The sequence below is a fragment of the Gymnoscopelus microlampas genome, assembly GCF_963454915.1.
Source record: "Gymnoscopelus microlampas genome assembly, chromosome: 11".
Classification (NCBI taxonomy): domain Eukaryota; kingdom Metazoa; phylum Chordata; class Actinopteri; order Myctophiformes; family Myctophidae; genus Gymnoscopelus; species Gymnoscopelus microlampas.
Genome location: NC_139948.1, coordinates 36,685,654 through 36,712,527, shown reverse-complemented (window position 1 = coordinate 36,712,527; position 26,874 = coordinate 36,685,654). Strand labels below are relative to the sequence as shown.

The 26,874-nt window shown below is 41.1% G+C and overlaps 2 protein-coding genes across 4 annotated transcripts in view; both read left to right on the top strand.

Annotated features, from left to right (window-relative positions):
• Window positions 1-13,481: 13,481 nt before the first annotated feature.
• xab2 (XPA binding protein 2) lies at window positions 13,482-22,872 on the top strand. Of its 2 annotated transcripts, none has more exons than XM_084072575.1 (19): window positions 13,482-13,628; window positions 15,075-15,223; window positions 15,387-15,510; window positions 15,618-15,815; window positions 16,587-16,721; window positions 16,835-16,999; window positions 17,110-17,254; window positions 17,362-17,513; window positions 17,614-17,733; window positions 17,865-17,996; window positions 18,879-19,010; window positions 19,339-19,452; window positions 19,579-19,741; window positions 19,949-20,139; window positions 21,089-21,211; window positions 21,377-21,545; window positions 21,956-22,082; window positions 22,310-22,425; window positions 22,622-22,872. In XM_084072575.1, exons 1-19 carry the CDS (start codon window positions 13,593-13,595, stop codon window positions 22,699-22,701), a joined length of 2,571 nt encoding a protein of 856 aa, XP_083928701.1. In that variant the 5' UTR covers window positions 13,482-13,592; the 3' UTR covers window positions 22,702-22,872. The 2 variants fall into 2 exon arrangements, with proteins under 2 accessions (XP_083928701.1, XP_083928700.1); XM_084072574.1 differs by having other exon boundaries at window positions 21,377-21,551.
• A 2,089-nt stretch (window positions 22,873-24,961) lies between these two features.
• Window positions 24,962-26,874, top strand: part of camsap3 (calmodulin regulated spectrin-associated protein family, member 3) — a 36,111-nt gene continuing 34,198 nt past the window's right edge. For both annotated transcript variants that reach the window (XM_084071032.1, XM_084071031.1), the window contains exon 1: window positions 24,962-25,501. In XM_084071032.1, the coding sequence (XP_083927158.1) occupies window positions 25,372-25,501 (130 nt within the window). In that variant the 5' untranslated portion in view covers window positions 24,962-25,371. The remainder of the gene's footprint in view (window positions 25,502-26,874) is intronic.

Sequence of the window (26,874 nt, the reverse complement as noted above, 5' to 3'; positions counted from 1 at the left end):
TAGGATGTGTTATTAATGCATTGTTTTGATGTGATAAAAAGTCAAAGCTTTCTGGTTTTACTTTTTATTGCAGCCTTGTAACTGCTAAAGTAAGGCAGAGAGAAATCATTTTCAGTAAGACTGAAATGAGATGTGTACTTTTTTGCATTTGATAAGTCTCCTGTGCTATTATGTTCTTAACCTGGTCTGGTATTGAGAGATTATGAAAATTTGTATTCTTTTTAAACAACGCTTTCTTTTAGGTGGTCTAATAGCAATGTGATTAATAGCAATAATTTCAGAAGATCAAAGATAAAATATCCCCAAAACAGGTATATTCTGTGATATTCTGCTAGTCTTGGTGGCCTTTTCTATAGATATGACAAATTTAGTCGAATCTAAACCCATTACTGTAAATTTACCTGGCTGCTTGGTATTCGGGATCGAACGGGCTGCTCTACCTCCTGAGGGTTTTAGTGGTTAATTAATCTTGTACATGTTGGTTTATTGTCTGTACAATACAGGAGCAGGACAAGTTCGTTTCATTAATGAGCCATGCCGGGCGTGGTAGAATGGATGAACAGCGCTGTGTCTTATCTCCCAGCAAGACCAGCACGTCTGCAGCCGGAGACACTGAAAGAAGGCATAGTACTACTCAATCTTATTCCCACCAGGGAACCAAAGACCCAGAGCAGATGTTGACCATGCTGAGTTACACACAGCGTGGGCGCATGGATGAGCAGCGTTGTACCTTGGGTCCAAGCAAGAGTGCTCCTGTTACACCTGTACAAATGAGAGCTACACCCTCAGGTTGGGATAGTACTGTAGTAGTAACACATGTTTTCAAAGGGGGGGCACAGGGGGGCCAACTGGAAAGCACAGGAAAACAAACAAACAAAAGAAAAACATACTTATGTACAGTATATAAAGTTGTATTGTGCCAGTTTAACCACTTTCAAGCTGGTGTCCCTATTTTGGGCAAGCCATTATTGTCAAGATTTTTCTAAAACTTTTCAATTATTTCCAAAAACAGCAAAAAAATAGCAGATCTGGTGATATGACTCATTGTGAGCTTGTAGGTCAGCAATATATACACTGTGTAATATATATACTGTGTGTGTGTGTGTGTGTGTGTGTGTGTGTGTGTGTGTGTGTGTGTGTGTGTGTGTGTGTGTGTGTGTGTATGTGTGTGTGTGTGTGTGTGTGTGTGTGTGTGTGTGTGTGTGTGTGTGTGTGTGTGTGTGTGTGTGTGTGTGTGTGTGTGTATAAATCAGATAGATAGATATACAGGGGAGCCACAACCAGAGGCTATATGGCAATTTCAGTGTTTGTCAAGGAACAGTTTTGGAACCCTTGGTACACACATTCTGTCTAAGATGCAACAACACTGCATCATGTGTGGCCTGTTATGTAGAGATTCTTCTGCTCCCCACAGGCCAGATCAGCGAGGACTTCTTTCATGCCCTGGCCCATGTCCAGAGGGATCGACTTGATGACCAATGTGTTACACTAGTGGCGCTGCCCGGGTTTAACCAACAGGTAAGAGATTAGACGGTGTTCATCCAGAGGTTCATTTAGCTACAGAATTTGCGTTATGAATGTATGTACCACTGGTAACTGCTGTAAGATATGACTTTTTATGTTCTCTTAGACCCAAAGGATGGAAAAGCATGGCCGTTCTGCACCTCAGATCATTTTGACTGAGAGTACTCCAGAACCATCAAGAAGACAGGCCAATCCAGTGCATACTCTATCACCTCCAGTCTCTCCCCAGCCCATTCAGGTTTTGGCTGTCTACTTAAAAACTTCAGCTCAGAAGTGGGTTCCGGGGGAACCCTAGGAGTCCTTGAGGGGATTCCAGGGGGCCCCCAGCTAAATGATATAGCATCAAGATAAGTCTAACCACTTTAACCCTATTTTATACTTTGCCTATTCGAAACTAGCAGATGTACAAGCTCATAATGCGCCGTAATGTGATGCATTGTGAGCTTACACACTTGTTATTTTCAAAATATTTTTCGAAAGATTGTGAAGAGTTTGGAATCATTTTGAAAGATTTCACACAATCTTCTCTTAAGGGGGTCCCTGACTCAAAATATTTTTAAATGGGGGTCTGCGGCCAAATACATATTAATTTGGTAATTTGTTCTCTATATTACTTAGCTATTACTATATATTCATTAATCTCTGGCTTTATTGTTTTAAGTTGTTCAAACTTCTTTGGGACTCCTATTTAACCCGCTCCAGCAGTTCACAACTATGATGGCCCATAGTCACTGTGGATGATAGCGGCAATTCCCTTAGGTTCAAATGAAAGCACCCTGGCTTCTACAGCCAATCACATAGGTTGCAAACAATTTACCACAGTGAAATTAACCAGTTATACCTCTGTAAACTATTCCAGACAAGTGATCCAGATCCTGACCAGCTCTTCAGCCTCTTGTCCAACACTCAAAGTCGCCGGCTTGATGACCAGCGATGCGTGTTGCGTCCTTCTTCGCCAGGGCCACAGGATCCAAAACCCACATCAACTGCTGGAGGAGAGTCAAGTTACTTGTGCTACATGGTCTCCAAAGCTCAAGTTAGTATATCCCAATTTCTTGTTCACAAAATTGCCTGAAAAGTCAAACCTTCATGATGTTCAAACATAATAATATATTATACCATTTTCAGGGTTCCAGGATGGACGAACAAAGGTGCTCCTTGGGCCAAATCAAGCCTTCCCCAAAAAAGGATTGCCTTGAATCTGGTGCAGACCGTCCACGTTCAGCATCTGCGTGCTCCCCCTCAGATATAGTGCGTCAGAAACCGGTATATTCTGTGATATTCTGCTACTCTTGGTGGCCTTTTCTGTATAGATATGACGAATTTACTGTAAATTCACCTGGCTGCTTGGTATTCAATTATGTGTGGATTGTGTGTCTACATAAATGGTGCATTTATATAGCGCCTTTACAACGTGCATTACATTCACCCATTCATATACACACACAGTGCAGGAAACCATGCACGCCACCAACCTACTTATCGAGAGCAATTAGGGGTTCACTGTCTTGCTCAAGGACATCTCGACGCTAACTCAGGGGGAGCCCGGGATCGAACAGGCTGCTCTACCTCCTTAGGGTTTAAGTGGTTAATTAGTCTTGTTTATTGTTTGTACAATACAGGTGGTGTCTGGACCTGAGCAGGACAAATTCGTTTCATTAATGAGCCATGCCGGGCGTGGTAGAATGGATGAACAGCGCTGTGTGTTAGGTCCCATCAAGACCAGCCTGTCTGCAGCCGGACACACTGAAAGAAGGCATAGCGCTGTACCCACAGGTGAGTACAGATTCCTACCACTATCGGTAGATTAGGTAAATAAGTACATGTACTTAAGTACTGTATAATCTTTTTGTTACTTTTTACTTTACTAGAGTATTTCCAATTTGCAATACTTTTACTTCTACTCCACTACATCTCAGAGGCAAATATTGTACTTTTACTCCACTACAATGGTTTGAAAACTTTAGTTACTAGTTACTTTGCAGATATAAATTGCTATATTATAAAACATACGTAGCCAATCTACAAGCTCTCAACGCGTTGCGTTGTGAGCTTGTAGATCTGCTATTCTCAAACATTAGTACTTTTACTTTTGGTACTTTAAGTATATTTTGATGCCAATACTTTTGTACTTTTACTCAAGTAACATTTTGAACACAGGCTGTTACTTGTAACAGAGTATCTTTATTATATTGTGGTATTGCTACTTTTACTTTTGTAAAATATCTGAGTACTTCTTCCACCACTGATAAATATGAAGCACTTGAACCACAGCATGTCTATTCTGGGGGGAATTGTCACGCTCCAACGTGTTTTGAGCTGGTAGATTGGCTATTTTTGGCGAAGAGATTTGATGTGGACGGAAAAAAGTGTACAGTACAGTAAAGAGTACAGTAACTCAAGTCTGCTTCACTACGACTAGAGGGTTTAAGTGGTTAAAAATAGCGTTTATTTCCTCAATTCCTGATTAATGTAGCTATTATAGTATACTATACCTGTATTTACCCCTCCTAGGTCCAGAGTCTGATAAGCTCTTCAGCCTCTTGGCTTCCTCTCAGGGCAACCGCCTTGATGATCAGAGAGTAACTCTTCGTTCACTACCAGGGATACAGAATGGGGGGTCCACATCAACTACAGGAGGAAGGGATGAGAGCCAATTGTGTTACATGGTAACCAAAGTCCAGGTGAGCCCCATATCTTTCACCATGTAAGAAACATGTTTATTTAACTCAGAGAGTGTACAAATGTAATAAACTGGATCATAAAGGTCATACATTTGGTAACATAAATTGTACACGCTGAGTTACAAATGGATAAATTAACACAGAGAATTTACTGTGGACCGTAAATACTGCACTGCATAAAAAGAAAAAGGCTTTGACAATTTGATGTTAGTATGTTACTCCAAACATTTCTGCAGTGGTGACTATGCTGTTAGATCAACGTTAGAATGACAAATACATAATGTTCTTTCTCAGGGCTCCAGGATGGATGAACAGAGATGCTCAGCACCCCATATCCTCCATAATCTGATCACCCCATCAGGTCAAGCTAACCTCCCATTGAGGTCTGCCTCCTTCAACAATATCCAGATTGACCAGCCTCGGCAGGTTCGAGATCATGCATAAGTAACACGCAGCTTATATTGATTTCCTTTGTGTTTAGGGTTAGGGATAACTTTTTATTTACCGTATCTCTTTTGCAGGAAGCCTCTCCAGTTGAGCAAGACAGGTTCCTTACCATGATGAAACATGCTTCGCGTGGACGTATGGACGAGCAGCGTTGTACTTTACAGCCTAGCAGGGGTACACCAGCCACACCCAAACACAACGGTGCTGTTGGACATGCAGTACCTGCACCTGCAGGTCAGAGCCAAACACTGGCATTTATGATCTCGATTTTTAACCACTTTTCAACCTGGCATCCCTATTACATGTATGTATATAGTGTATATTTACAGTAATTTAAAAAGTTTGTATATCAAAAGTTGTTTTTGCTTATAACGTAAATGTTCTCAAATAGAAACTGTAATCAAACCTACGTTTTTTTAATTGATTAGAAAACATATTTACTTAACTTACAAAATATCGCCGTGCTTTAGTTTCCAGTGCCTCTGACAGGATGTTCAGAACAAGACACTTCACTATCAATCCTCCACTCGTTTACAGGTCCTGGAGCTGATGACTTCTTCAAGATTCTGTCCTCCAGTCAGGGCCGGCGGCTGGATGATCAGCGTGTTTGCCTTGCTGCCTTGCCAGGGATAGGTGGTACTAGTGGGAGACAGCAAAATGGGAATCATACAAAAATCGGAGTTCAAGTTAGTTACCCACCATACTGATTATAATTTGCTGTGGTCAAGAGTGTTATTGCCAACTTAAAGCCAATTTTCTTTTGTTTGTCTTCTGCCAGAGTCCTGCAGCACAGGTGACACCAGGAACATCAAGGGCCTGTCCAAGAACTACCACTATGCCTCAAATGGCGTATGCAGAGTCTGGTGCCCTAAAAGCTCCACCCAGATCTGCCTCCTTCACCCCCGACACCAAACATCAGAAACTGCAACCTTCCCCACCCCAGGTAAATACTCCCCTTAGAATGTGCTAGTTTGGTTACTCCTATTCTACATTTCATTTGTATCGACTTTTCTGCCAAGCATGATGACTATGCCTTAGAAAATCTGTTTGCAGTCCTTTGTATTATGAATAAATGCAAGTATTATGTCAAGACTTTCCAAACAACACTGAAATATTGCTTCCACACAGTTGACCTTGAGCGTCTCCTTGAGCGTCACACCACAACAGGTAAATCCTTAGCATTCCTCCTTAAAATGGAAGATATTTTTCAGCTAGTCACATTTACAAAATACATATGTTTCTGTCTCTACTTATATTAACCTTTTTTTGTATTTGTCAAAGGGACGTAAGAATACCGGTCAACCATGTGTATTCCCAGAGGTCTACCTTACTCTCGGATCTCCAGGAGAGAGCATTATGGTTCCTCTGAGCCCATCCCCAGGCAGACCCCTCTCCCTCAACCTGAATCTGGTCCCAAAAGAGGACATTAACCTCAGGCAAATGAATGCCCACTCCAGGTCCTCCTCTCCTAACCCAGGAGCACGTAGTAGGCCATGTTCTGTACCCGCAAGCCCTCATCGGGATGCACAGAGGAAACATGGACCCAGTCCTGTACCCGCAAGCCCTCATTGGGGTCCTGTACCTGCAAGCCCTCATCGGGATGCACAGAGGAGACTACCCGCAAGCCCTCACCGGGATGCACAGAGGAGACATGCAATCAGCCCAGATCAGAAGGGGATGATGAGTCAGGGAGGAGAAAAGGCGAGAGGGGATCCAGGAAAGGGGAAGGGAAAGACAGAGCAAGCGAAGGGGAAGGGAAAGGGTGGGGGGAAAAAAGACAAGAAAAGGTAGCTATAGGCTTTGTTGGGAATTAAAGCACAATGGAATGACAGAGAAGGCAATTGTTTGTACTGAGTTTTACTGTATGTATGTTTTTATTATTTAACTGATTTGGTCACATACCTAATAGGACAATTATTTCAATGAATGAATGAACTACTTAAAAAGGTAAAATCAATGCACTTCCACCATGAGCATGTTAAAGATTCAAATGCCAATAGCCGTCTGGAACTGTTCATACATTAAGAAAAGACATTTACAATAAGTGTCATAGTAATTGTATTTATCCAACGAATTGTGACTTAAGATGTATACTCATTTGTATACACAGGCCCTAAGTGTGTGACCCTGAAATTCCATTATCCAACTAACACAAGCTACAACGAAGCATCAGAAACAAACCCTACTTGACTAGATGTTTTTGTGATTTGTAACCCACGCTTCCATTCTTGGCTAGATACTGTACGGCTTGAAAAATACATTTTGTATCTCAGTGGCACTCATTTGAAATATAGGCCACCATATATTGACTGAACTTGATATTATTTGTGATTGCCACAAAATGACACATTCTGTGATCATATGTGAACCAAGTCATTTTAATAGAATGCACTGATTTACCTTATTTCACAATATACAGACATGAAAATGTGCATTAAATGTTTGTAGGTTCTTTATTTACGCAGATTTCTTTAGTAATTTTGATGATTTATTAAATCTAACAATTTAAATCATTAGAAATACATTGACATACATTATTATGTTGTTGTTTTTTCTTTTTACTTACCATGTCTGTACGCATCATCCAGTTTTTTTTTTATCAATATACCAGCTATTAATGTTTTCAATGGTATGCCAAAAACATAAATGGCAAATGCAGACTACGGTTTGAGAATTCATCTAAAGTTGTACTTTTCATTTTGATAGCACACAGTAAGAAGCCATTGGAAGTTACTTTTGGATACACACTCAAATGTAATGTGTAAAATGTTATTGCACCAACAAAGCTTAACTCATTCATCTCCTATTCCTGCAGCAAAATAAAATTGTGGTAAATGTTGACTATAGGTGGACAACACATCTACAGGTAGAGCAGGAGAGGCTTATTGTATGTATGAAAAACCCAATGGCATCCTCTCATTTCTTGATGCATAATAACGTTTTTCTCCATAGATAGTCAGAATTTATTTGGACTTTATTTCTGTATTAATATAAAATGATTTACTTTATCTATTTTTTTTTCTTCGTTATTCTTTTTTTTTGGGGGGGGGGGGGGGGGGGCTTTTTCTGCCTTTATTGATTTGGTACAGTACATAGACAGGAAATGGGGAGAGAGATGGGGAGTGACACGCAGCAAAAGTCGTCGGGATCGGGACTCGAACCCGCAACACGCTGTCAGGCTGCAATGGAGCGTAGGTGCCACTAGGCCATCGGTCCGGGCCTTTTCTTCATTATTCTGATAAGCATGCGATAATAAGACTTAAAAGTGGTGGTGGTTATTTTCACTGTTGGCTTGGTTGGTGATGGTAGTTCTCTCCAACCTTGTAAAAGGCAAAGTATACATCACATGCTCACAAATGTTGCCCACCCCTGTCGCTTAGTACATAATATTATATCTAGTAGGGAAGGGGTCTGATGAAGCAGGGACTCCCACAGCATATTGTATAAGATTGTGTTGCAGATTAAACTTTTTCAGATAGATTCACAGACTTGTTTGACAGCACTATGTTGGATTCATGTTAATGTGTATTTTCAGACATTTAACCACTTGAACCATCAATACTTAGTTAGCAAACTTGACCTTTCACTCTGTACTTGGTCTGCTCTTTTTTCCCTCTATAGTATACCAAACCTCTTTGCCAAAAATAGCCGATCTATCTGCTATTTTTGGCTGAAGTTCTCCTCAGAATAGGTATGCTAGGGTTCAAGTGGTTATTGTAACAAAACTAAAAATCTTTCCTATCACACAAAGATTTGGCGGCCCCCCTGCAGTAGGCTATCTCTAAGGACCCCCTGTTGAAGACCCCTGCAGTAGGAGTTGTGAGACACAGTGAATGCTGCTGTTCTCTATGCTAATGATACAGTACCTGTACTACAGTATAAACAATACTATCTTGTAATAAAAGCTGGAATATTTAACATTCACCAACAAACTGACTTTTCATTAATACATTTCTCTAATTTTAAGAAAAAAAATGTTTTTCTTATTTTATTTACCAGCATCAACCTCGGTTTTGGAAAAGGATTGCAACATGACTCTCTATGCCACTGTTTCTCAACGTCAGGTCCGGGGACCACCAGGGGGTCCAAATGGACCCTTAAGGGTCTGTGAGAGTGTACAAATGGAACCAAACGGTTTGGTTCCATTTGTACACAGAGTTCATTTAACAGTGAGGATTTTACAGTAGAGATTGGGGGTTGCATATAAGAAAGGTACAAAATGAGGGTCTGTGGGATAATCAAAGTGTGGGTGCTTATGTGCTAAAGACAGATGCTGGTGCGGAGAATCGGGATGACTGGAGATGCCGATGGAGGGCTTGTCTGAGGACGACGTAGAGAGAGAGAGCGAAGTCCTCCGTGGAGCAGATGAGAGTCAGGACAGTAGAAGTTCAACCACGTACCAGGGGGTCCCCAGCAAAATGTGTTAATATAGCATCACAATAATTGTAACCACTTTAACCTTTTATACTTTGGATCTACAAGCTCATAGCATGGCACCAAGTGCTGCGCTATGAGCTTGTAGATCTGCTATTTTTGAAAAATTGTAACAATTTGTGCAGACCTTTCAATATATATATATTTTTAAGCGAACATTTTTAACTCAAATCTTTGCTTCTGGGGGTCCCTGGAAGTAAATATTTTGAGATGGGGTCCGCGGCCAAATACATATCATTTAGGGGGTCCTTGACATGAAAAGGTTTGAGAACCAATGCTTTAGGCCTTTGCAGTACTCATTGTCAGTGGGCACTATATGTACTATGACATCAGTACCGGTTGTACCCATTGTCAGAGTACCCGGTGTACCTGTTGTGAGAATCCTTAGTGCAGCACCAGTTATCATAGAACTTGGAGGCCAGTATATGATGTCATAGACTCGCCTCCATGTACTCTGATACATCTATATATATTTCCTAAAGAAATGGGGCGAGACTGATGTCATATTTATGACGTGTGATTTCAGTCAGCTTGGCTTCAAAGCTGATTACACAGTTTGGGCTTTAGTCAAGGAGAATAAAGGCCCTTAAGAGAAACTGATGGAAATAAAGACCCCAACATAAAGCTCAGATCAGCGGTTGAGGACACCCAAGCACCACTGCTGCTGATACAGGTAAGATTCCAGGTAATCAAGTAAATCAAGTTTTTGTAGTTTTAGAAATGGCATCCGATACCAGCAGTCTCCTGTCTGAGGAGGACTTCCTGTGTTCTATCTGTCTGGATTTGTTCACTGATCCGGTCAGCACTACATGTGGACACAACTACTGCAAAACCTGTATCTCACATTACTGGGACACTAGTGATGTGTGTCAGTGTCCCCTATGTTCAAACATCTTGAGGACAGCTGTGGCTCAGCTGGAGAAGACAGTCAGTAAAGACGAAGCTGTGTGATGCTGAGGAGATTCCAGCAATATGCAGTGGCTTACCACCACTGCATATTGCTGGAATCTAGACCTCAATGCAGCAAATCCCTGTCTCGTCCTGTCTGAGGATACAAGTGAATTGTGGAGGCAGAAAGAAGAATCTCCCAGACAACAAAAATAGATTCTCTTTATGGCCCTGTGTCTTAGGAAAACAAAGCTTCTCCCCAGGAAGGTTTTATTATGAGGTTCAGGTTGGGGAAAACAGACTGGGAGACTGGGAGTCTGGGGCCAGAGAGTCCATCAACGGGAAGGAAGACATCAAACTGAGCCCCGACTACGGATGCTGGACTATGTTGTTGAATGGAAATGAGTACGTGGCTGCTACTGGTGCTTCTGTCCTGCTCCCTGTAAGAGAGAAGGTCCAGAAAGTGGATTATAAGGAGGGTCTGGTCTCCTTTTATGATGTGCAGGCCAGAGCTCATCTCTACTCTTTCACCGGCTGCACCTTCACTGAGAAACTCTATCCATACTTCAGTTCTAATCTTAATTAGGTCAAAACTCGGTTGGCATAAAGGGAACATGTCCACTCCAACTTCAAAAATAAGAAAAACATAGTTTGTCACTTAGTGACTTTTGTCACAGATTCAGCAAGCTACATGAACTATTCACTTCAGCACTATTCTTCATGGCCTGTTCCCCAACTCCACACACCTTTGAGGGCCTCAACAGGGTGTGGGCCCTTGTGAAGAGAATGTTTTGCAAGGTGCCTCAACGTCGGCAAGATCTGCAGGCCTATATGCAGGCTTTAGGATTGGCTCCCGTCATGCCTGTGTTTGCAGTTGTGACCAGATGGGGATCCTGGATTGGCGCTGTCCAGTACCTTGCAGAGAACCTGGACATTTTATACGACTTCATACCCTCTTTGCCACTGTCCTCCAAGGCTGTTCGGGACATGAGAAGGCTACTAGAAGAGAGGGAGGTCCACGTAATCTTTATTGTTGAGCACAGCACCGAGATCATGACCCTCACCAAACTGCAGGAGACATCCAACCCCTCTGCTGCTACTGTCCATGGTCAGCGGGGCAACCTCTACATGTTGTTTTAATACGCCCGCAGTGCAGGGGCTGAGGACTGGCGTCCTGGGACCAAAGAGCAGCTGTTGAAGCTGGATGAGAATGAGCGTGATGCCTGATGCCCTCCTATCTACAATTAAATAAAGTAGAAATCTGCCTAAAATCATTTTGGAAAAATCTATGAGAGAATGGATGAGGCCTGGTGTTGTTCGTACAACCAACAAACCAACCGTAAAATAGATGTTGAGCCTCTTTTTTGGGCTTTTGAACTGTATAGTAATCAATGGTGTAAAGTTTAACATGCCCATATCTTTCTTTAGACTCAGCTAAACAAATAGTGAAACAAACCCTGTTGTTGCATTTTAGCATCTGTAGAACATCCACCTTTATAGTTTCAAGGACGCCCAATTTGATATGCATTACACCAGGGACCCGGATTTGATTAGATTAGACCACAATCTAATCTAATCATCAGGGACCACAATCTCAGTACATTTTTATTGTTAGGCATGATTTTCTTTCAGATGTGGTCTGTTATTTGGTCCGTCCAGGACTATCCACAGTATGTGCTGTAGGTATACATTCAAAATAGACATTCTTGTATGTTCTCTAATTGTATTTATGTGCACTCAGTCATTTAGCTGCGGAGAACTTAGAACCCCTCTAGGACCCCTGGGTGTCTCTGGACCATACATTGAGAACCACTGATCTACAGAATCTATAATCAATCACTTCCAGTGAATTATTTCTTTGTAAGACAAGCGTTAATCTACTACATCAGTGGAACAGAAAGTGTATTCAAGCTTTACGTGGCTAAAGTTAAAGGCTTGATGACAACAAGATCTTGTTGATCTGGCTACTGCAGTCAGGATTTTCTTCAAGCAAATTTCCCCCCAGTTGGGGCCACCACGAAGTAGTGCAAATGTCCATCACAATAGAGTTAGTACAAATACAATAGTAAAGTGTGAACACCTGTGTGGTTGAGTGACTGCATAGGATATGTACTATTTAGAATTGCATCTCACCACCAGTGACCAAGGAGATATACAGAACATAGCAGTTTAGAATTGCAACCTTCCCTTTGTTATTGATGTCTATGTCTATTTATGTTTCAGCCAAAAAGAAGAATATATACAGTATATGATATGTATATATGCTAATGGCTGAATACATTTGAGATAGAAAATATACAGAACAATCATTAGTGCAGTTGCATGAATAAGTTACCAACCAATTATATATTTATATTGTAATTAAAAGAACAGTTATTACGTCATGAACTGTAATTTTGCCTTATATGTATACAAAACGTTCATGTTATGCAAGGAAGATGTGCAAGATAATGTCCAAAAAGTATATATATATATGTATTGGAAATAAACAAGGAGGAACTGAAGCCTACATAAATAGTATGTTGCACATCTCTTTTTTTGTACTGAATACAAGCTGTTCCAATATTCCAACTACTCTTTATACTTACTCATACAATGGTGTCACACATAGAATATAGGCGATCTTCAAGTTCACAATGTGAGCTTGTAGATGAACTATTTTTGGCGCATGATACCTTTTTCATTCACAGAGACAGAGAGAGAGATTAATTGTTAAAATAATCCATCCAAAGATATTACAATGATATCTTGGCACAAAGAGGTCAAGTTGATAAATACAAAGCAGTCGTTATTGCAATAATATAAGTTATTAATGCTCAGTTGCACAACTTGTAGCCATGATGCAAATTGAGTTTTATTTGGAATTGGTATACTTTGTGGAAGTTATACTCACCTTGTGAAGACTTTCATAGCCTAAGCCGTGAACCAGCAAACCAAAAATACCACTGCAATGCAGTGCAATTGTATGTGACATTGCATGCCTGGTCAGCAACTCTCCTACACATTTGCATTTCAGGCAAAATAGAGATTCTATACTGATTTCATTGTGGTTGTCATTGCAATCCTATTTCTTTCCTTATCCTTCCTTAAGTCAGATCTACATTGAAGTATTTGTCAGAATGCAATGTGACAAGTGGGAATATGTTCTGTAGGAGTTAAATAACTCCAGTAGGTGGCGGTAATGCAACGCTAAGGATGAAAGCTACTGGTGAAATCCATAGAAGAACAAGAACAATGTTGCCATGTCTGCGACTTTGGGCTAGTTTTTCTGTAAAGTTGCTTATAAATATTGGTAGTTGTGGGGTTGCGGTTTTTGGGGCTTTCTAAAGTGCAGTTGCGTCTTTGAGCTTGTAAAATAATAATGATAATAATAATGATAATAATAATAATAAACGTGGTTCCCAAATTCATTGATGTCAAATAGCTCTGCTCATGTGGCTTCTTTTGGACTTGCTTTCAAAGACCTGGCTGCTTATTTCTCTCACACAATCTGGCAACATTGAACAAGAAGCACAAGACAACACACGCTGAGGAACCTAGCCGTAGCATGCTAGCAGCTGGCTAGCTAACTTTTTACAGTCATTTAGTGTGTTTATTGTGTCGTAAGGAGTCAAAATGCCCATACTCAATGGAAAAGCGAGCGTCATGTTTGTAAGTTGTTTCATGTAGAACTTAGTTTGCTACGTACCTGTTACATTTAGTTACGGTTAGTTACGACAGCATCTTAAACGTTGAGGTAACGTTAAGGAAGCGAGTTAGCTTGGCTAACACGTATCATTCATTAAAGTTGGATTTTGTTTTGGCACACAGGCACACAGTCACACCGTCACTCTTAGTCAATTTACCACATTAGTGCCAACTTGATTGATTGAATACTTTATTAGACAGAAATGTAAACAGAACGGTACAGTCATACATTTGAGCTAAAAGACTAACATTAAAGTCCTGGGGACTTGTTTCCAATGTGGTCCTATGTATTCATTTCAATTAATCAACATAGCATAAAATAACACATACAATATCATCAACGAATATAAAACACTATATGAACACAGGGTAAGAAAAAAAACAAGGCCGTGAATGCCATCTCCGTTCTATGGGAGAAGTGAGTTTGCCTCCTCCTTTTCTTCCTGAGAGATGGATTTCTAGGCCTGATTTGAAGGAAGCCAGAGATCCACATTTTTAAGGGATGGTGTCAGGGCATCACTTTGCACTGCCACACTTTGGTGGCAGTGCAGTAGAAGGAGAATTTACCCATGTTTGTTCTATAAGTGGGTGGTACCAGATCGTTGTTGTCGCTCCCTCTATTATTGTGAGTGTCACTCACATTGGTGAGATAGTTAGTCAGATATGAGGGCAGAGCCCCTTTGACCAGTGGCGTACCCACCATAGAGGCAGGGCAGGCGGCCGCCTGCCCAACTAAAATCTAGCCTCCCCTAGAAAATAAAGTTAAAGACTGAAAAACAGGCAGTGAAAAAAATCCAAAGAGAATAGTGGCCGTCGGACCTCGTCCATTCACGCGGGCAGGCAGCTAATCACTACCGTATCCAAACAGCCGTCTCCAAACAGCAGAGCGACGTTGCCTATACTATAGTGATGCAAATGTTTGCCTTTATCTTCATGGGGTGCCAGGAGTGCCAGGTGTGGGGGTCTCTGGGCCATCACCTGTACTCACCAGGCATAAAAGGGGCTCTGAGTATGAGAGCAGCTTGAACCATTAAACTACAACATGAAGAGACCACTGCTGAATAATTGATTGATTGATTATACTTGCATATTGTTTTCATTAACGTTTTTCAGTTTTGTAGTCAGTGTTGCGTTGTTAACTTGTTTCCCCCGAGATTTTTCCCCCGAGTACCCCCCCCCCCCCCCCCCCGCCCTTCGGATTTGGGGGGGGGGGGGGTGGTAGAGAAAAAAATCTCGCCTGCCCTAAATGTAATTTCTGGGAACGCCACTGCCTTTGACTAGCTTGAAAACCAATCCCGTTTTGAATTGCTAATGTAACGTAAAGTTGGTGAACTAAACTAACAGTTATTAAACGTTGTTTTGCTTGTGCGCAATTAATATGGCGATTTGTTTGTCCCCTCCTCCACACAGGAGGAAGATGATCTCCCATATGAAGAGGAGATCATCAGGAACCCATACTCGGTCAAGTGTTGGATGCGATACATAGAGTTCAAACAGAATGGACTCAAAGCCACCCTGAACATGATCTACGAGCGGGCCCTCAAGGAGCTACCTGGAAGGTATGGCAATGATGGAAGAAGTACACACAGGTTTTACTTAAGTAAAAGTATCAATACTGCAATGTGGATGTTCTCTGTTACAAGTGGAAGGAACAAAATATACTTAAAAGTACCAAAAGTAAAGGTACTCATTGTCTCTTTCCTTTTTGTTTTATTTGTACAGTTACAAGCTTTGGTACAACTACTTGAGAGAAAGACGGAAACAAGTTAAAGGGAAATGCATCACAGAGCCTGGATACGAGGAGATCAACAACTGCCATGAAAGAGCACTGGTGTTCATGCATAAGGTGAGGTGATGATCCTCAACCCAGTTTAGGAGAACTTAATGATCAGTAGACAAAGTACATTATATCTGGTCTGTGCATCTAACAGTCTGTCTTCCTCCCAATATTAGATGCCGAGAATATGGCTTGATTACTGCCAGTTCCTGGTGTCTCAGTGCAAAATCACACGGAGTCGGCGAACATTTGACCGTGCTCTCAGGGCCCTTCCGGTCACTCAGCATTTTCGCATCTGGCCCCTGTACCTCCGTTTTGCCAGGAATCTGCCTCTGCCGGAGACGGCTATCCGAGTCTATCGCAGGTACCTCAAGGTAAGGGAACACTTTGAAGCTCAACCCCAGAGGTGTCTGTTGAGTTGGACACACGTTAGACTAATTTCTGTTGTCAGCATAATGACAGTCATACACAGAGATCACTCAATTGCATCTAATGAAAATGTATTAGATGTCATTGTTCTTATGGTTTATTTTTGGATTTGTTTGCTTCATTCATATAAAGTCAGTGTAGGAAACCAAGGGCTAGAGGGAGAGGAAAGTTGTGTGAAACAAGACAGGGGTTGGATTCAAACCTGTGCACTAACTAGTTGAGGCACCAAACACTTCAAGATGTCACTGTTTTAATTTTTATTCCATGAAAAAATAAACCCATGATCACAATCACAATGGAGTGAGCTGGCAAACGACAGATATTGAAGAGAAGACCAGATAAAAAAGACAAATATAAGCAGAGAAGCAGAAGCAAACAGGAAGGATTGATGTTGTACATAAGGACGAGAGGTAGATTTGAGAAAGTTGTGTACAGTAGGTGTGTATGCTTATGAGAGTGTTGCGTGTGTCATGTTGTGTGCTTATGGAAGGAAGTATTGTGTGAGTGGGAGTTAGCTGAATAGATGCCCCCAGGCATTGTCATATGTTCTGGCCTAACCATTGCAAAATACAGCCTATCCTGTTGAACACTAATGTTGGTGTGAGTGAGACATGTAATGCATTCAACCATGGTAATGCAGGTTGAAAATGCTTTGAGACAGGTGTGTAATTAGTTTAAGTCATTATGTTGAGCCTTTTGTTCCATGCCCTTCTTAGCTGTGTCCGGAGAATGCAGAGGAGTATATAGACTACCTACATTCTATTGGACGCTTGGATGAAGCTGCTGTGCGACTAGGAGCAGTTGTCAATGATGAAAGCTTTGTGTCTAAAGAGGGAAAGTCCAACTACCAGGTAACATTTTTCTCCCAATCCCATGCCAAGTTGTTATAGTGGGGCCTTTCACAAAAGGCTGAACAGCCCATTATTAACTGTATTATTCCTTGTTCATCAATCTCTTGTGACAGCTGTGGCACGAGTTATGTGACCTGATCTCCCAGAACCCTGATAAGGTCACCTCACTGAATGTAGGCGCCATCATTCGAGGAGGCCTCACACGCTTCACAGACCAACTTGGCAAACTTTGGTGCTCTCTGGCTGATTATTACATCCGCAGTGGACACTTTGAGAAGGTGGATTTAATTAAAGAGACATTTTGTTTTGTACTCAGGCTTGTAATTATGCATCCCTACATTTTGTTTGATTTGAATGATTGAAATAATGATATATTATCTCCCATCAGGCCCGTGATGTGTATGAAGAGGCCATTCTGACTGTGGTGACAGTAAGGGACTTCACCCAAGTGTTTGACAGCTATGCCCAGTTTGAGGAGAGCATGATCGCTGCCAAAATGGAGACCACATCTGAAATTGGGAAGGATGAAGATGGTATATAGGGAATGTTTTTTTGTACAAATGAGAAGCAAAATTATTTGCGTTTAGTTCATTTTTACCATACTGTTGGTCGTTTTTTAACGGTTCCTCTTTTGTTCCAGAGGACATAGACCTGGAACTCAGGTTGGCCCGTTTTGAGCAGTTGATAACCCGGCGGCCACTGCTGTTGAACAGCGTACTACTGCGGCAGAATCCTCATAATGTTCACGAGTGGCATAAGAGGGTGAAGCTGTATGAGGGCAATGCCCGACAGGTGAGTTTCATGATGATCAAGTAGTCTGTTTCTACCTGACAAGACTTTCTATGCATCTCCTTGTTCAATCATAATTCTTTGTCCAAAATTTCTCTTACAGATCATCAATACATACACGGAGGCGGTGCAGACTGTCGATCCAATGAAAGCCACTGGGAAACCTCATTCCCTCTGGGTCTCTTTTGCTAAATTCTATGAGGAAAATGAACAACTGGATGATGTAAGTCAAAGGTGTCGTCCCACTGTGACTCTACGAACTACTGTATGAGGACAAAAGTTGTATTTTCTTCTCGAGATGTTTGTGACTTTTTTTCTTATTGGTTTCTGTCCTTTTCTTCCTTTGTCACTCAGGCTCGGACCATCTTCGAAAAGGCCACCAAGGTCAACTACAAGCATGTGGATGACCTGGCGGGGGTGTGGTGTGAATATGGCGAGATGGAGCTACGCCATGAGAACTATGACCAGGCACTCCGCATACTGAGAGTAAGACAACTGCACACTAGAGCACCATTATTTAAAACTTTTAATATTGCCTATAAACACCAAGTCGTTCTTTACCTGTCTAAATGCTTTAGTGAACCTCCCAAAACAAACTGATTCGACTACTTCTCGGACTGGGGCCCATGACCCACCTCTCTCCCACTCACTTTGCCAGCCTAGGCTGGCTCAGGGTGGAAGACAGGGTTATACAATTAAAAATGGGACTGGTCTTCAAAATTGTAAATGCAGATTTGCCCGAAATGCCCCCTATACCTGCATATCTGTATAAGTACCTCGAAAAAGTTAGTGACACCCACAGTCACAAAACTAGAGGGAGCGTAAACAACAATCTGTTAACACCCACCCATAAAACAAACATGGGCAAATTCTCCTTCTATAGCACTGCCACCAAGGAATGGAATAGTCTAACCCCATCCCTCAAAAAATGCAGTTCGCTGGGCTCATTCAAAACAGCCCTAAAAACTCATCTTTCTGGAGGCCTAAAGAGGAGCTAGTACCAGTTTCCCTGTAGACAGATGACCCCCCCCCCCTCCCCCTTTTTTGTACACACTTTTTATTTTTATTTTGATCATGTTTTGTTTTTGTATATATTTCATTATTTTCCCATGACCTTTTTTGTACATAATGGTATATATTTTTTTCCCTCTGTATTCTTATGTTGATTTTTGAACTGTTTGGTTGCTACTATATATGTCTATGAAATTAATTCAAGGACCCCAATGGAAACGGCCGGACCTTTTAGACAAAAGCATTATAAATGTAACTGTGTTGTTTTACATTCTTTTGCCTAATAAAAATCTCAATCAATCAATCAAGTGGATATAGCAATAAGATGTAAACCATTTAAAATTTGTTTTAATCTAGAAAGCTACAGCCATCCCATCCAAGAAGGCAGAGTACTTTGACGCATCCGAGCCAGTCCAGAACAGAGTCTACAAATCCCTCAAGGTTTGGTCGATGCTGGCTGACCTGGAGGAGAGTCTCGGAACTTTCCAGGTATGTTGATCTAGAGCTGTTTTATATGTTTGAATTCTAAAAACTAAGGAAATTGTGTGGTAACTGCCACCATTTATTACCACTCCCACTACTTCTTTGGTAGTTAAGCTTTTTAGCCAGGGATGTCACGGTTAATCACTGTATCCAACTTTGAAGCTCAGGTTTGTGATTCTTCAAGTCAGCTGACAGTTGCTCTTATGGTCTTGGCTATAAAGCTCTTTGGGAAACCCTGGTCTGGTGGTTCACAGTGTGTCCTGATAAATCAGAGTCTTTTGGTGTACACAGATTTTGTCTAATGCCTGCTTTTTATTTTCCCTTTGCTCCTCAGTCTACGAAGGCAGTCTATGACCGTATTATTGACCTCCGCATCGCCACACCACAGATCATCATCAATTATGCCATGTTCCTGGAAGAACACACTTACTTTGAGGAGAGTTTCAAAGTAATAATACCCATATTTCACTACTACACAAGTCAATCTTGTATCTCATTGTGCAGTGTTGATTCTTGTCAAAACAATTGTGCACCAACTACATTGCTCCTGTTTATTCATTTCAACTCTCTTTAGGCATATGAGCGTGGCATCGCTCTCTTCAGGTGGCCCAATGTTTATGACATCTGGAACACATACCTCACCAAGTTCATTGACCGTTACGGAGGCAAGAAGTTGGAGAGAGCTCGAGATCTGTTTGAGCAAGCTTTGGATGGCTGCCCTGCCAAGTTTGCCAAGAGTAAGTAGCTTTGTTACAATGTCTTGGAGGTACCAGCCAACTTGGTTATATTCAGCCTTTATATTTATGTGTAATACGTTCCATAGCTGAGACTGAAAATACTTTGTCTTGTGCTACATGTTTTTTTTAATGAGGATACTGGATTCCTATAATGTATTAACTAAATGTACTAAAGCCTTGTTGTGTCATTGTGTTTTTGCTTTCTAGCCATTTACCTGTTGTACGCTAAACTGGAAGAGGAGTATGGCTTGGCCCGACATGCCATGGCAGTCTATGAAAGGGCAACACAGGCAGTGGATGCTGGTGAAAGACATCACATGTTTAACATTTACATCAAGAGAGCTGCAGAAATCTATGGAGTTACCTACACCAGAGCCATTTATCAGAAGGCCATTGAGGTACAGGCTCTCAAAGCATAATTATACATTACACCCCAAATCAATTCAGTTTAACATTGGTGCCTGCAACATGGTATTTGTTTATGAGAACTGCACGCTAAGCTGTTCTAAACATTAGGGGTTCACAAATGGTGAGGTGCACAGCGCTGGAACTTCAGAGGGGCAGAGAAACATTTGCATGCTACATAGAATTTATTTGTATATTGAGAAGTAGTTATCTCATAATGAGACTGGACACTGGTAGTTGAAGATTTAGCCACCTGCATTGCTATTTATTGTTACATTAACATTTACAGCTTTAGCACTTAAGGAGCTTGCCCACTGAGCCCAAAATGTTCATCCATCATAAAGTTTTTCTGAAAAGTTTGATTTTCAGCGATTTTCCACATCATCTTGTCTATATGTTGCGTTGTTTTGAGTCAGTAACCTACGCTGAAGAATGAAGCCTGTGGATTCAGGAAAGGCTCATTGCCTTACTACACACTTTTCCGATGGGATGATACTCAAGTGTGTGTGTCTACTGTCAGCTGCTGTTCACGATCACGGAATTGGTGGTCCTTTTTTTATGTTGCCCCAGCATAGCAAAGCATCAAACTGGGCCATGAAATAAACATTGAAACTATTGGGATAATCCTGCAGCTCTTTGATCAGCAGCAGGTGAAACTCTCCTTTGTTCTTAAGCGCTCTCACAATGATCTCAGTTTAGTTCTGCGGACTCTTGTGTGCAAGGCGTGCGTAACGATTTTAATCAGTTGGTGGATTTAAAAAACGCATACGAAAATACAGACTTCAGTGGGCAAGATCCTTTATTCTGATATTTGCATTCATAACCTGGTTCAGAGGTAATGAACCACCATAACCACATAGTAAACCATCATCACAATATTTGTATGTAAATGTCATCGTCTTTTATATGTGGTATCGGATTCTAACAGTTCTGTTCTTTCAGGTCCTTCCAGATGAGCATGCCAGGGACATGTGCCAGCGTTTTGCTGACATGGAGAGTAAGCTGGGTGAGATTGACCGGGGCAGAGCAATCTACTCCTACTGCTCCCAGATCTGTGATCCTAGGGTAAGATATCCATGATGACAGGAATATAGGCATGAACCCATATTAGTCATGACAAAGTTACGCTTAGTCATAATTAATTCGCATTTTTCCATTATAGGCTATATACTGTATGGTATGTGTACATTCTTTCAGATATATTCATGGTTGTGCCATCTTTTCTTTCAGTCCACCGCCAGTTTCTGGCAGAACTGGAAGGAATTTGAGATCCGCCATGGAAATGAGGACACCATCAGAGAGATGCTGAGGATCAAGCGTAGTGTCCAGGCAACATACAACACACAGGTTAACTTCATGTCTGCTCAGATGATGAAGGCCATCGGCTCCAGCTCCACAGGTACTGGTGAGAGAAAGGCTTCCAGCCCAGTAGCATGATTAGTGTCTTTCAGTTTGGACACGCATAAATGTTATTACAACAACTGGTCCTAATACAAGTGTCTTATTGGGACTGATATGTCTGCCAGAAGGCCTCTAAGCTTGTGTCCCAAACACCAAGCTTTAATGTATGATGATGTTTCCCAAACAGTGTTTTTTTTATGGGTCGCGAGTAAATACCCCTTCTTTGTTTCCTACATTTTGTTTTTAATATTTCAAAAGATTTAAAAAAAAATCCCAAAAATGTTTCTTAAGTTAAAAACAAATTCAAAAACAACACGTCGCGACGTGTCGTGGGCTTCAAGCTAAAGTTTGGGAACCACTGATGTAGTATACTGGTCCACATTTTTGTTTTTTTCTGTTTGTGTGCAGTGTCAGACCTCACGCCAGGCCAGATGGGGCTCGATGACATGAAGATGCTTGAACAGAAGGCACAACAACTTGCTTCTGAAGCTGAAAAAGACAAACTCAAGCCCAAAGAAAAGATTCTCTTTGTCAGGTTTGTAGTTGATATTCCACCCATCTCATTGCACAAAGTACAGCTACAGATTTGGTTGGTGTTCCTTGCTTTCTATTATTTAGTTGTTATTGTGCTTTATTGGTATTTTTTGCGTGGAATAAACTTTATTTGCAATGGAAAATGAAGTCTGAACAAGCAACACCCCTTGGAAAAAAAGGAGCACATGTGGCTTAACCTGTGTTATCTCTGTATTTTGACTTGTGCAGGAGTGACACTTCTCGCAGTGAGCTAGCTGAGCTTGCCAAACAAGCCAATCCTGATGAGATTGACATTGATGATGATGATGAGGACGAGGACGAGGATGAAGGACAAGGACCAGAGGGTGAGTGGCAAACACAATGACAGATTTAGAAAAATAATTCAGTGAATTATAGGACCACAATGGAAACGAGTCCCCAGGACTTCTTCGTGTTACCCTTTAAGCCTAAATGTCTGACTACCTCGTGCTGTTTACATTTCTGACTAATAAAGTATTCAATAAAAAATGTGCTCATTGTCTTTTGTTCTTCTGTCCACAGAGGTGCAGCTTGAACAGAAGAGTGTTCCAACAGCTGTATTTGGAGGGCTTAAAGAAGAAGGGCTTAAAGAAGAAGACTAAATATGGAAATCCGTTGGCATTTGAAAACCACACATACATGCAACTGAAATTTGTTTTACTGTCTTAGTCAAAGGACTCTATTTGTTTTCAACCCCATGTAAATTACTGTATTTTCCACTCTATTTCTGTAGGTGATGTTGTATTTGTACACAATAAATAACCATGACAATAGTGAAAGAGTTAGGCTTTCTTGGTACTGTGGTATGCATTACTCTTATTTGTATTGTAGTCATGGAAGAATTTATGTCTGTATTAACTTTGGCCACAAGGTGTCAATGTTTCTCAATTTTGAAGTAGATCACGGTTCTAAAACCAATGACCAGTTTAGGATTCCTTTTTAGTTGCAGTGACTAAGTTTCTTGAAGTGTGGTCTTTTTCTGATATTTTATAGTTGTAAATGAATTAATAGTGAAACATATGTTGGACACCTGTGAAACTACAGGGAGAAAGCTGTGCTCCAGAGATATTGGGGAGGATTAAGGGAGCCAGCCAGAAGGAAACTGGAGCTGGGGGAGTACCATGCAAGACTGGCCTGAACTTGTGTTTTGTATTCTCACAAAACTTCTGTTTGTTTTATTTAAAGACCACACCTGGCATTCAGTCATAACTAACTATAATTTGAGATTGTAATCCAGTTGTACTTACTGGCAAACAGTTCTCAAAACAAAGAATAACAGATATAAACTTAGTTTTTTAAGGACTGTAAAATAAGGATGAGGAAAATTGTGTTCTTCCCATAATTAGATTAAAATAGTTCCATGGTAATCCTCTTACAAATTTACGGCTGAGGGGCGCTAAGAGAGCTCTTGGAGCTGTCGGTGACATCATGTGATGGGAGGTACTTCCAGAATGTTTTCATTAGGTAGTACTGCAGGAAGCAAAACAACCCCCCACTTGGTGTAATGGCATTCCTAATTGAGCACTGAGCCATTTAGCTTTAGGTTATGTATTTTATAAGTTGGGACTTGTTTACATTGTTGTCAGCTTGTAATTTTTTGTTAGAAATTCTACTAAAATATATGTGCCTTTGCCAGGCTGTTGAGACAGAATTACAATTATACTTACTGCCTGCCTCCATAGAGCCCATATATTTGAAGTTGGTTATAAATACGTTGTTTTTTATACTCGAAACTACATTACAAGTTATTCTGGATGAATGCAGCTTCTGTTGGCTGTGGTGTGTGATTGTTTTAATTTAAGTGTTTATAGAAATATTGTTTGTTATGTAGTTATTACTTATAAGCTTATAAATGGTGCACACATTTAATCCATAAGAATCAATAGCTTAAAACAAGCGGAAAATAAAGAAACACACAAGGACATGAAAGGTGATGAGATAAGAGCACGTTGTAAAAAAAGGAAAGCATTGTTAATGCAGTTTGTGTCACAATTCCCTTTTAATTTACACAGATGAGATGAGGTAAATTTGTTTGGGATTTTCCATGTAGCCTACTGTCCTGTGTCACACAAACCTTTGGCATTGTGTAATTATTGTATATTTGTTGAAATAACTTCCACCCTTTTCAAAGATCCATGAGTGATACTGGCATGCGTCAGGGAATACAATACTTTAATACTAAATATAGGACGGTTCACCTTGTCTAGTATGCATACACTGCACCATAAAAATCTTCAAGGTTAAAGGAGTAGTTCACCCATAAAATGACTTATTTTCTATATTACGCACCCCATGAAGCCTTGTTGAATTCATGGAGATTTTTATTGGCATTCCTAAGGAATGTGACCTTCATATTAGAAACAAATTCTCCATGAATTTAAGGTGTAATTGTTTGATAGAAAATAAGTATTGTTTTGGGTGAACTACTCCTTTAATCCGTTTAACCGATCTACAAGCTCACAATAGCTTGTAGATGTGCTATTTTCAAAAGATCTGTAGACATTTTATACATTTGAAAACTTGTGAAATGGGATATTCTGCATAATGAATACTTTCTACTTTTGGTACTTTAAGTACATACCCATACGTTTGTACTTTTACTCAAGTAAATTTTGAATCCCAGACTTTTACTTGTAACAGAGTATTTCTACATTGCAGTTTTGATACTTTTACTTAAGTAAAAAAAACTTTAGTACTTTTTCCACCTCTGTCCACCTGTCATTGCCAGCAGATGCACCTGTCCCACTAACATACCTCTATACCTGCTGTTTGCGTTCACACGGCGTAGGTCCCGCCCTCCCTGCCTCACTGCTCCATTCCCATTGGCCAGACCGCCGGATGAGTGATGTCCGTGTGGAGCACCTGGGAATCAGTCATCTCTCTGGGCTCTCTCTGGCTCTACACTGAGCTGTAGCAGCAATGCGGATGAACAGGGCAAAACGAGGGGAATATTACGGCTTTATGAGATAATCCGATGGTTTGGGGGCTTCGCTAGGTTCTAAGATACATCGTATAAACCGTGATATTGCCTCCAAACCCGAAGGCAGAAAGGATATCTGGGACTGGAACTGGAAGCAGCTCCCAGCCGGGCGGATATTTTTCCTGACAAAACGCTTTACACCACATCCGTATTCCAGCCCTGGCTGTAATAATATGGAATAGAGACTAACGTTACTAAAAAAGGATGGTTGCTTGAATCCTAGGCTGCATATAGTAGCCTTGTGTCGCTTGAATTGCTCCTATTTTTGTACAATTCCACAGACAGACTCGCTATGGTGGACTCCAGTGCCAGGAAGACTTTTGTAGTACCGGACATAAAGCCATTGGATTTGTATGATTGCACTAAGGCGAAGATATGCGCAAGTGTCGGATGGCTGTTGGCAAAATCCTACGGCAATGCAGGTAAGGTCAGTTTATTAGGCTATAGTATAGGCTCTATAGCTCTATGTGGGCCCGATAGCTTAACAACCTATTGATTCAGTCTGGTTGAAACCACTATTGTTTGACCAGTCCAGCATTTCTGCAGTATCCTAATGAAAAGCGTGTGTGTGTGTGTGTGTGTGTGTGTGTGTGTGTGTGTGTGTGTCTCTCTCTCTCTCTCTCTCTCTCTCTCTCTCTCACACACACACACACACACACACACACACACACACACACACACACACACACACACACACACACACACACACACACACACACACACACACACACACAGAGCTCAGCGGTTTTGAGGCACACAAAGAGCAGCACATGAAAGGTGGACCATGCACTCCTATAATAATAACTCCTATACATCTCATTCTCACTCAGATGATCACAGTTTTTTTTACATGATTGTGTCAGAAAACAGGCCCCTCTGTTCGCCCAGGCGTTATCCATTAGGGGCTACTACAAAACGTCAAACAATCATTATATGTATTCTAAATTCAGTGTAGTTCTAACATGAATGGATTTGCTAGCCTATGGAGAGGTTCTTTAAAACGCCTTTTGACCCCTGAGCGTGGACAGCTACTACTACTAAAAAGAATGTAAACATCCACCTCCCCCAGGCTGCAGAAAATGCCCAAATACCATGCCTTTGTGTTCCTGTGTAACTCACTGTGTAAATACATTGTATAGGATATAATTGGACTTTCCAGACACTATGCAGCCAACACAAAGCTCACTCACGAGCCAACCACCTGGCTTGTCATGATGCGCAAACACACCCACATGAGGAGATCCTCCTTTGGATTAAAGGCCATAAGCTAATATCATGGGACAGGTTTTGCCTCGGGTTTCGATAGTATATCCAGCAATATTGTCTGCTGCAAATTTGAAGGGACATCTAGTTATTAAGTCTATTCCCACATTCATTTTGCATACTGTGCTGTGTGCCTACTGTATATCTCATGATAAAACAGCCAAATAGGCCAATACAGACCTCATAATGCACTGATTCTCAAAAAGTGGGGTCCGGTGATCCACAGGGGTCCTTGCTAGTTAGTTAATGCAAGCTATTTGATTGATTGGTTAGGAACGAAATGGACCGCTACATGACTGTAACTCTGAGTGTATGAATGGAACTACATTGTGGTTGGTTACATTTATACCCTGTCAGAGTTAAATTAACTCTTAATTTAAGAAACACTGTGATAGAGAACAGGATAAAACATTCATTCATGAGGTACAAGTAAAAGTCCTGGATTACCCAGCCTCTCTGGCTCTCTAAGAGCTTTTAATCATATGCTACACTCAGCTTAAGTTCAGAATTGGGCGAGGTGAACTGGATTGTA

Coding starts and splice junctions, on each gene's coding strand:
- xab2 (XM_084072574.1), top strand. CDS start 13,593: ATGCCCATACTCAATGGAAAAGCGAGCGTCATGTTT. Junction 15,224..15,386: donor CTCAAGGAGCTACCTGGAAG/GTATGGCAATGA, acceptor TTATTTGTACAG/TTACAAGCTTTGGTACAACT. Junction 20,140..21,088: donor TTTATCAGAAGGCCATTGAG/GTACAGGCTCTC, acceptor CTGTTCTTTCAG/GTCCTTCCAGATGAGCATGC.